Genomic DNA, 11,638 nt, shown 5'->3' with positions numbered 1-11,638 from the left:
TTACCTCTATATGGTCACTTGTCTTACTGGAAATAATGGCTAAATTTCTTTCAAATCACATCTTATGCTTTAAAAATGGAAGGACATCATTGGTCAATGTAGTCTTGGATGTGCAAAAAAGACAGGCAGGTTATAACTCGAACATCTTTGATGATAGGTTTGTTCAGTTGTGGCTAACCTGGAGAGCTAAAACCTTCTCCTCATCTTCATTGTAATTTTATTATATTTATATATCACTGTCATTGGATCATATCATGAAATCATCCTTTTATTTTCATCCGAAATTAATACAACTCCACCATCAAAATTTCATGTATTCAGTAACTCCCACATCACCATTCAATCATCTTTGGTTCCCATTAGTTAAAGTAGTCTGCTTTATTGCCCCTCTCCTGTTCTTTGTTAGTTTCTTGGGTCAGATTCTTTTTAAGCACTATGCTTTTTATTGGTTTATTAATATTAATTTAACTAACCAAGTATAGTGTTACATTCTGTATTAACATTAGTGATTTTTTTTTATTACTAACTGTTGACATTAAAAACAAAAATGGACATAACTCTTAATGCGTTTACTTATGAGTGTCTCCATGGAGAAAAACCTCAGATTGATGCATGAATGCCTGGTCATCCAAAGTGTATGTGTGTATGCATTATCAAAGTTTCATGCCAGCTAAGTGTAAAGAAACTAACTACACTGATCTGTGACATATGGTATGCCTTACATTTTAAAATCTGACAGAGACCATCCCTCTCCTGGTTTAACCACATCTGATTTCTGAGAAAGAGAGAGAGAAAGAGAAAGCAACGTCAGTTGGCAACTTTATTTATCAATGTTGAAAGAATGAAAAGCTAAGTTGGCTTTGATTGAATTCGAACTCAAAGCACAAAGAGCCAGAATGATGACTGCAGGGTTGTCTATCCAGTGCCCTAATGACTCTGCCAATTTTCTTTATATAATATCTTCTTCTATAGCTCTGGGCTGACCAAAGCCTTGTGAGTGGATTTGGTACATGGAAACTGAAAGAAGCCTGCCATATGTGTATGTTATGTATGTGTGTGTGTTACTGTCTCCTCGCCTTCACATCACATGATAGTTGTAAATGAATGTCACAGTCATGCCAGTGGTGTCCTTTATTGGACACCACTTGCATGATGGTGACATTCATTTCTAATATTCTATGAAAACATGTCTGGATGTGGGGAAATATTACTTTATCTGGAAACAGCTGAGAGTTGGCGACAGGAAGGGCATCTGACTGTAGAAAATCTGCCTCTAAAAGTTCTGTTTGACCCATAAGAGCATGGAAAAGCAAGCATTGAAAATGATGATTTTTATATACATATAATATATATAAATACAAGAGTTATACATGAGCTACTTCAAATTTCATGCTCAGATAATGTAGCCATTGGATGGACTTGTATAGCATACCCTGCATGATCCAGACTTCCCTTTCTGCTCTTCTTTTGCACATATGTTGACTTGCAAAGGCTCAAGAGGTCTTAGAGGGCCTGTGAAGGCAATGAGCTCTGGCCCTTCTTCCAGACCCACCAAGTAGTAAATAAATAAACTTAAAGGGATCATACTGTGAACAAAGATTTGTGTTTTCAGTTCATTCTTTACAGTTGTGAAATTTGCACTTGGTTAACTAGAAACCATCATTACATATAAAGAAAGTTTTAAATGAGAATATTGTGTGCTAATTGATTGTAAAGGTGCATTTTCTGTACATGCTGCATTAGAAATCCACACTGCTGATAGCTCACAGCCTTTTGTAGGGTTACATCCTCTAGAATCCTCCATTCATACTGCTGTTGGACCACCAACTAAATGCTTGGCTCAGCATTATTGTTGCTATTTAGCCCCAGGTCAACCTTATCAAGTAGAACTGTGATGATAGGGTTCCATCTGTCTTTTAATCATTCATTGCATATCTAGAAATACGTCACTACATTGTAGAAAGATAACTGGAGTGACATTCAAATCTGGTAAGATATTTTAGAAGCTTTACGTCTTTGTTTAGTGTTTTGCACAAATAAGCGTCTCTTTGCTAATTATTATGCTTACTGAACCTTATCAAATGGAGGGATTGATGACTATAGTACTTCAACAAAGACGATGTGTGCATATATTGAACCTCACTCATAACTGACAAGGTATATACCAACTGTACAAGTTTACATTTTGAAGGTTCTTAAAGAGGACCAAAAGACATAACCCTTCCATTAAAATTTTATGCTAAATTACATTCAAAACACCACTAGTGTGCAAGAAAAAAAAGACTACTGGTATGGACATGTGATATGTATGGATGAAGATGGCTGTATAAAGAAGTGCCAATCACTAAATGTGGATGGAACCTGCGGAATAGGAAGACATGGGATGAGTTAGTGAAGACTTATCTCAGCATCTTGACCCTCACAGAGATGGCAAAAGAAGCAGGATGACTGATTTTTGAGAAGACCCACCCAATTTGACAAAACTGAGTTTCCCTTCATCTAGTTTCTTTCCTCCTCAGGGCATCCACCACCTATCACCTCCCTTACTGTAATTTTTCCACTTTTTTTAATAACTAGAGCCACTTCACTTTGCTAACCCACTCTTCATCCAGTAATACTGTTCTCTCCACCCACACTTTCATTGATCACCCACCCTCACCGTACCACAAAATTAACTCCCATATCCCCACCATATATCTCACCCTCCTCATACACTATGCTTGCCTCTCTCTTCCCCTCTCCTGTTTATTGTATCATTCCTATTTTGCTGCTCTACACTATTAGAGCTCCCCACTCCCCACCCCACTGCTAAATTATTCCTATTACCCTTATGCTTTCATAGTCCATCCTTATACCTCATTGCCACTAATTTTATTGCATTCCAGCTGCACCCAATCACTCCCACTCTTTCTTCTAAAGTGTGAGTAGTTATGTAGTGCCTCTACAACAAGAAACTTGTTCAGCTCTGGCCCTTTTCTCTCATATGTTGCCTCTCTCTACTCTTCATCTCTTTGCATAAATTTGCCCCCTCAGGGGTTCATAGTCTTGCAAGCTGCATGGCAGCCTCACTAGTGCTGGTGGCATGAAAAAGCACCCTGTACATGCTGTAAAGCAGTTGACATTAGGAAGAGCATCCATCTATAGAAACCATGCCAAAGCAGACATTGGAGCATGATAGATTCCTTGGTCCCATTGAATCCTGTCAAATTGTCCAACCTATGCCAGCGTGAAACATGGACATACAGTGATGATGATAATTTATCATTTCTTAGATTTATATTATGCTTTCTTTCCACTGTCAAGGGACTCCAAAACTATTCAGCTTGCTCTCACTTTTCATCTTTACAGTGAAACTGAACATACTTTATTTTCAGGGAGAAAATGGGAGAAGAGATTGATGTGAAATAGTTGTTTCTCGCATGGGCACAAAGCCTGAAATTTGTAGAGGTGATTTAATACATAGACCCCATTACTTGATTGATACTTAATTTTAACCACCCTAAAAGGATGAAAGACAAAGTTTATCTCAGTGGGAATTGAACTCAGAAAGTAATGACCCATAACTAAACTGCCTTGAGACTTTTTCTTTTTTTTTTGCACTAACAGTTCTGCCTACAATGTGCTGTTTGTCTAGTTCCAGGTCACCCCAAAAGAATGAAAGACAAAGCTGACTTTGGTAGGATTTGAACTTAGAAAGTAATGCCTTGAGATATTTCATTTGCTCACAAAGTACTTGTGTCTAATCCCAGAGCAGTCCTGATTGAGCTGACTTATGATCAAAGGTGATCCAATCAAGCTCATTCTGTCTTCTTGTGTATAAGGAACCTTCAATGCCCAGTGTGCCCTTTAAGATGATTGGTTGTGATTTAAGGAAGTTTTAGTTTCTATTTTTTAACGTGTCATGTGATCATGTCAAGGGTTCTTTGTTGGTTTATGTCAAGTCAATACTGTTTGTGTTGTACTTGGGTAACCAAAACAAAAAAAAAAAAGAAGAGAAAGAATGTTGATTGAAAGCGATTGTTTTAAACTAAAAACAGTATTGTTGGTAGTCTATTTATTGACACATTGTAATTTGGTGGTGATAGTAATAATAAATATAATAATGGTTTCTTAGATTTTTAAACGTGTAATTAGTCCTTGTGTTTTTTTACTCTGCTTGTTTTATGTTATTACAAACTTCTCTTGTACATAAATAGGACAATTTATTCATGTGGGTTTAGAAATAACAACAGTTATCAGTACCATTACCAACATTCCCACCATGTTTCTGTTTTTAAGTTTTGTTGATTCATTTCTCCCTGTTGTGTACTTGTTGGATATGTCCTTACTATCATTTAATCTCCAGTTATCTCTGTCCTTTTTTAATTCTCTTTTTTTTTTATTATTATCAAATCTATCACCCCCACCACTCCATCGGCACACATATTTGTGCTTAGTCATGAGACCTCTTAATTACTGTTGTTGTTACAGAAGAAAGATGGACTTTACTTAAAGCATTTTTTTACAAATTCCTATTTGTGAGTATTGGTTGAATGATTCTGTCAATTTGGATGTTTATATGCAGATAAACACAGCGCCCAGATCCTCAAAGAAAAATAATGTTCATTATTAATTGTTAAGAGTTCACCAGAAGCAGTGTCTAGTTTTGATTACGCCCAGCGTCGCCTTTCTGGCACTTGTGCCTGTGGCATGTGTAAGGACTTTCGAGCAGGATCGTTGCCAGTGCCCCTGGACTGGCTCTTGTGCGGGTGGCACATAAAATACACCATTTTGAGCGTGGCCGTTGCCAGTACCTTCATGCCGGTGGCACGTAAAAGCACCCACTACACTCTTGGAGTGGTTGGCGTTAGGAAGGGCATCCAGCTGTAGAAACTCTGCCAAATCAGATTGGAGCCTGGTGTTGCCATCTGGTTTCACCAGTCCTCAGTCAAATCGTCCAACCCATGCTAGCATGGAAAGCGGATGTTAAACGACGATAATGATGATGATGATGAAACTGAAATAATTGTTCACCTCAATAACCACTCTATCACAGATGATATTCTCAATATTTAGTCCCAGTTTCATAAAATGCTACCCAAGTCATAGACATTTCAATATCATACTGAGACCACAAAATATCACTACAACAGATTTGAAATTGAGATCTATAAATTGGTAGACTATTCAATAATCCTCTTGTTCGTTCCATCTTTACAGAGTGTGCTGTTGTGGTATGTTATAGGTTTCCAAAGTATGCATTAGATTAATGTGCATCTATGATGGTATGTTGTGCATTATTCGTTTAAGCCTGCAGTTCAGTAGAATAAAAACATATTCAGCTCTATTTGATCTGCTGGTTAAGCTAATGTGGGAGCCCTATATGGTCACACAGCCTTCCAGAAATAGCAACTATATCTCTCTCAAATCTGAAAAAAATGTGGATGGACATATTGGATAATGTAATCCTAGAAAGGTAATGTTTGTTGCTACTTTAACATGGCTGTTCCATACGGAACGACGTTACTACGATTTTTTAACCCCCAGGAGAACATCTCCAGTTGGTTAACAACACAACCTGTGTCTGATATGTTGCATGCAAGGGAGTGAACCTCTAGTCAAAAATATACAAAAACAGGGAGATGGTCACAGCAAGAACACCTTTGATTATAAGTTTTCACAATCAGAACTGACTTAGACTTCAGCAAGTAGCTGCCATGCACCATGATTGACTTAACCAACCAAATATATCCTTCCACCTATGACTATAACTTCACATTGTTGTGTGAAATCTATATTATTTATTTATAAAATGCTACTACTACTTTTAGCATAACTATTAATGGCTATGGATGTAGGCTTTGTCGAGTAATTAAGGAGTTTGCTTTGCAATCATGAGGTCCTGGACTCAATCACACTGCTTGGCATCTTGGATTGGTGTTTTTTCTGACCAGAACCTTGGGTTGATTGAAATCTTGTAAGTGGATTTGTGTGATAAGGATTACATTAAAGGTACATGTGCCTGTGGAATACACAGCCATTTGCATGTTAAAAATAATGAGTGAACAGTTCAGTTAATCAAACCACTGACTCCTGATCATTGAAACCAATAAAAGACCCATCATCATCATTACCACTAATAAATTATTGTCTTATTTCATTTCAGATTTAGAAAAGCAAGATTGTAGGCTGACATGAGTTCTGATTGCCACGCACTTGTGGTGAAAGAAGGTTATCTATGGAAACGCGGTAAGCATGACTTTTATTAGCTCTACTTTTATTTACCTTGTTTTACTGAGGCCATGCCAGGCGGGGAATACTGCCTTCAAAGATATAATTGATTATATCTACTCCTCTACTTTTATCAACCTCAGAATGGAACAATGAAAGTTAGCCTTAATCTAAAAAGGATTTGAATTCAGGACATGAAGGGATGTAAGCAAATAACATAAGTTTTGCCTGACACTCTACCAATTATATTTTTGATTTGTTCTTATATATTGCCTGTTGCTTACAGGGGCACGGTTGGTGGGAGTCAAGCATTACAGGACACTACCCATGGCTGTTAATAGTAGTGGTTATATAGAGATGGAATGGACCAGCTTGCATATTTTGAGTTACTTTGAGAACAAATCCACTGAGAGCATTTTTATGCATGTATGCACAGTGTACTTAATTCTGTATACAAACTTGTTACCTGTTCAAATATACTTAAGGCATATTTGAAACCATAAGAAAGCTTTTCACTGTATTTTTTCATGGAGAAAATTTGTTGCTGTAGTCAAGTAGGTGTAAACACACCAATTCAGTTTGAATCACCTGCTAACCAGGCTTATGGATGCATGAATTTTGGAGTGCTTATCTCCTCTTCAGCATCAGACACCAGAAAGAGAAAGACTATGAACTTAAAAGAGATAGATTATCTCTTATTATAATTCCTGCCATTGTATTGTAATTTGTTGCACTAATCAGGAGCTCACAGTAAATAAAACATAGAATAGGAGTGCTAACCTCTGATGAATATAAATACAAACTTGTTGCCAGTTCAAATATTCTTGGGACATATTCAGACCCATAAAAAAGCCGTTCACTGTATTTTGTCGTGGAGAAAATTTCTCGCTGTACGCAAATAGGCATAAACACACTAAATCAGTTCAAAACGCTCTCTAACCTGACTGATGAATGCATGTATTTCAGAAGAAAACCTTATTGGGAATTGGTGCCAGATCATTTACAGAATTACACATGCAGGATTAGTGTTCTATCCAAGCAGGACTATTTCTTGACTGTTTGACTCCATGAAGCCAAAACTGGACCCTGGTCCTTAAGAAAACTACCTTCTTCTGATTGATGCTATATATAGTTGTGGTTGTGGCAACTCATGGAACTGTGAAGTAAGGTCATTGTCGATAATTTTCTTACCTATGTGGCTTCTAAGATAAGAAAAACAAAACTAGACAATTGAGATTGTAGTGCAAATAATCCATAATTTGAAACTGACTTGTTGCTATTTGGTAAGTGATAGTAGTAGTTTTGTTGGTCTTTTAAAATGGAAGAATTACATGTAAGTTTTAGTGTTGGACTTGAGAGTATTTTATTGGTGTGGTGAATAAGTAAATTTTTCCACAATTCAGAAGTATCCATTTATGGGACTGTTGCTTAATGCTTAACTCTCATTTTGTAAGCTATAATCTGATGTAAGATATACCTGTCTTTGAATGGGATGCTGACATTTCAAAAGAAACACTTCCTAAAAGACATTACCCTTGTTCTCACAGTTTTTCTGTAAGACATTCATTTTTTACCATTATTTAACCCTTTCGTTACCAACCCAGCTGAAACCGGCTCTGGCTCTGAGTACAAATGTCTTGTTTTCATAAATTTTGAATTAAAATCTTCCACCAAACCTTAGTCACAATTTATGTTCCTAACACCAGCTTAATGATAACTAAGTTATTTTACTAAATTCTTCGTTATATTTAACCCTTTAGCATTTAAACTGGCCATATCCAGCCAGCAGTATTCTGCCTATTCTATGTTCAAACTGGCCAAATCTGGTCTCTCACACCAACCCTACAATATCGTTTTAAAAATTAACAGCTACCTCATCTAAATCTCATACCTACGAGATAATGTATGATTAGTTCAAAATAATGTGGATAAAAAAGCATTAATTATGGCAGAATAATGTGAACACTAAAGGGTTAAAGTAATTGAAAGAAACAGAGCATCTGAAAATAAATACAGTAACGAAAGGGTTAAAACCTTCCTGTTCTTTTTGTGCCACCAATTATCTCTCCCCAACCTCTGAGCTACATCTTAGAACTGTCATACCTCATCTTTAACACCCTCTCATATCTGCTATCATTTTTATCTCTATCACATCTGCTATTGTTGCTCCTAATCTTTATCTGCCACTTACTATAACCTCCTCTACATACCTCTGATACTCTTCTCTGTCACTGTACGTATCTCTCTTTCGCTCACCTCATCTGCCTCTATTTTCTAACCTATCTATAGGTTTATTCTATTGCTGTTCACCACCACCACCACCTCCTTCTTGAACAACTGCTATTCTTTCACTTCCAGCCTTGTTCATCATTTGCTACATTCACTTCTACACCTATGTCTAACCATCTGTCACACTCCTCTCACACTCTTATGAACTTATCCACCCACACTTCCTGATTCTTTGTTTGTATACTTACCTTTCTATACCTTGAAACCTCATTGTCACCATCTGTGTAGTCTTTCCAACTACTCCCACTAACCCTTACATAATGTGGGATAGCCATGTCCCACTTTAGTCTTGCAACACCTGGCATAAAGCCACGTCTCTCTTTACTACAGCTCTACTCAGTTGAAGAGTCATTTTCTTTGTCATGTGAGCTGCTTAGTGACCTCACTAGTGCTGGTGTCATGTAAATAGCACCCAGTACACTGTAAAGTGGTTGGCATTAGGAAGGGCATCCAGCATGTCAAAGCAGACGTTGGAGCTTGATAGTCTTCCAGCTAACTGGATGCTGCCAAACTATCCAATACTTATCAGCATAGAAGATGGCTGTTAACTGATGATGATGATGACGACGATGATGGTGATGTCTGTACAGTTCAAGTTATACTCTATATTCAAACTTCTAAAAGGTGGTGTCTGTACATATATAGATTCTGCTCTCCACCATTCACCTTCTCTCACCTGGATATCAGCAATGACAACTTTCAGCTACTCTGCTTCATAGTCTCTCTCTTTTCCACCTTTCTAAATACATCTGTTGCCTCTACCATTCTCTGAACTTCTCCAGCTGTCAATAATTCCTTGATCCCCTATTACTTTCTACACTCTTCTCTGTAGTCATCATCTTTAACTCTTGGCATACATAATCACATCATATTGATGCAGAAACAAAATGATATACAACCAGAAATTTTTACATCAATTATCTTTGCAAAACTCTTCTGTGTCTCGCTACAGCTGCCTACCGCAATCATTGGAAACACTATATTGTCCCATTCCCAACAAGGGCAACACCTCTGACCCTACCAGTTATTGACTATTGCTTTCACTTCCATTATCTCAAACATGATTGAGAGTTCTTAACAACCACATTCTTCAACAGTTTGAATCCCACTCCATATTTAAAAACCATCAGTACAGCTTTCAGAAAATCAAATCTACTGGAGACTTCTCCTTTTGTGCCACTCACAAGTGGATTTGCTCAAAATTTTCAAGCTCTAACCATTTCTCTGTATAGAGGCTCACTCGGGGATTCATCTCTGTAATGTAGTAAAAAGAAAGTGTAAAGCGTTTCAGGATGATGTTGAAGTTTAATTCTAGATCAACCATGATTAAACTAATCAAAGACATTCTTACCTTGATCATTGCCTTTTTGTTTTAGAGGCACTGAGGATTATATTTTGTAATGTGTCCTTCCCTTTTTAAGATAGTAGGGTGTGATTTAAGGGAGATCTTAAAACTTAACTGTCCCAAGCCACCTGTTTTCACAATACTTCAGTGTCCCTTTGTGGTCCCCCTAAAATCACTTTGCAGACCCCTGGGGGACCATGGACCCCAGTTTAAGAACCACTGTTTTAAGCCTTTGATGATATTGAATTCTTAAAATGAAAATTCTGTTGTTTCATTTCATTGCAGGAGAACATATTAAAAATTGGAGGAAACGATATTTCCTTCTACGGAAAAATGGTGCCTTCTTCGGTTTTCGGGCGAAACCTGAGAATGACGCCACAGAACCTCTTAATAATTTCACAGTTAAGGGTAAGCTTCTCTTTCACTTTTTCTTCGTTTTTTTTTTTTTTGTTTTTTGGTCTTTTAATGTTGTAGGATTTTTCAATTATTTTAATAAAAATCTGTAGGATTTTTCTTTTGTGAGATTCTTGATGTAAAATCATGTTGAAACACATTGTATGTTGGGAGAGTCATTTTTCCAATAAATATACATGCAAGCTAATTCTACTGTACCTTTTATCATTATTATTATGATGATAATGATGATCAATCAACTACTCAACTGTTTGATTGACCACTTGGTTAATCAATGAATTGCTTTGTCAGAGGCCTTTTGTTGTTATTCTCTTTACTCCAGGTCTCTCCTGCTGTTTTCAAAATTTTCTTCATTTAAGTTACCTTTTGTCTTTTGCTTAGTTTACTCACAGAAATAGTTTAACCTCAGTGCAGCAGCATTGGGTAAACTGACTTATGAGCAATACTGTTCCAGCCTTGACCATCATGTCTATTTCCCAATGTACACTGAATGCAGTGTGGAGACACACGGAGCGCAGTGGTTTGTGTGCTGAGCTGACAATTGTTAGGTCATAGGTTCAGTTCTCAGATGAGGCAGCATCGTGTTCTTGAGCAAGTCACTCATTTTCACATTACTCCTGTCCACTCAGTTGAAAATGGGTAGCAATGTGAGTCACTTAAAAGCTATAAAAACTGGGGTTAACTCTGGCCTAGCATGCCTATTGATACTCAATATAAGCCTGTATTATTCAATGTGTCCTTTTCTAAGGTTGTAGGATATATATATATATATCTTTTATCTTTTACTTGTTTCAGACATTAGACTGCGACCGATCTAGGGCACAGTGCTGAAGAATTTTTAGTTGAATGTATTGGCCCCAGTATTTATTTATTTTAAAGACTGGTACTTATTCTATTGGTCACTTTTGCCAAACCACTATGTTACGAAGACATTCACCCACCAGCACCAACTGTCAAGCAGTGTGTGGAGATGGGGGACAAACACATACAAAGACACACACACACATATATACAAGTTTCTTTCAGTTTCCATCTACTAAATCCACTCACAAGGCTTTGATCAGTCTGAGACTATATAGTAGAAGACATTTGTCCAAGATGCTACACAAGGGGACAACCTGGAACCATGTGGTTGGGAAGCAAGCTTCTTACCATACAGTTTCTCTCTTGTTCAGGTATCATCATCATCATCGTTTAACGCCCGCTTTCCATGGGTTCGACGATTTGACTGAGGACTGGCGAACCAGATGGCTACACCAGGCTCCAATCTGATTTGGCAGTGTTTCTACAGCTGGATGCCCTTCCTAACGCCAACCACTCCATGAGTGTAGTGGGTGCTTTTATGTGCTGCCGGCACGAAGGCCAGTCTGGCGGTACTGG

At 37.5% G+C, this 11,638-nt stretch overlaps 1 protein-coding gene across 13 annotated transcripts in view; it reads left to right on the top strand.

The window, feature by feature from the left end:
* LOC106867463 (RAC-gamma serine/threonine-protein kinase) overlaps window positions 1-11,638 on the top strand; it is a 126,993-nt gene that overhangs the window by 51,456 nt on the left and 63,899 nt on the right. For 12 of the 13 annotated variants that reach the window (XM_089359585.1, XM_089359595.1, XM_089359591.1 and 9 more), the window contains 2 exons: window positions 6,146-6,228; window positions 10,130-10,252. In XM_089359585.1, coding sequence (XP_089215711.1) covers window positions 6,174-6,228; window positions 10,130-10,252 — 178 coding nt within the window. In that variant the 5' untranslated portion in view covers window positions 6,146-6,173. Of the gene's footprint in view, window positions 1-4,455; window positions 4,518-6,145; window positions 6,229-10,129; window positions 10,253-11,638 lie in introns of those variants that run through there. The other variant, XM_089359597.1, reaches the window with a different exon arrangement.

This window comes from Octopus bimaculoides, chromosome 11 (assembly GCF_046866305.1).
Source record: "Octopus bimaculoides isolate indiv1 chromosome 11, ASM4686630v1, whole genome shotgun sequence".
NCBI lineage: Eukaryota > Metazoa > Mollusca > Cephalopoda > Octopoda > Octopodidae > Octopus > Octopus bimaculoides.
This window is presented reverse-complemented; position numbering and strand designations above follow the sequence as displayed.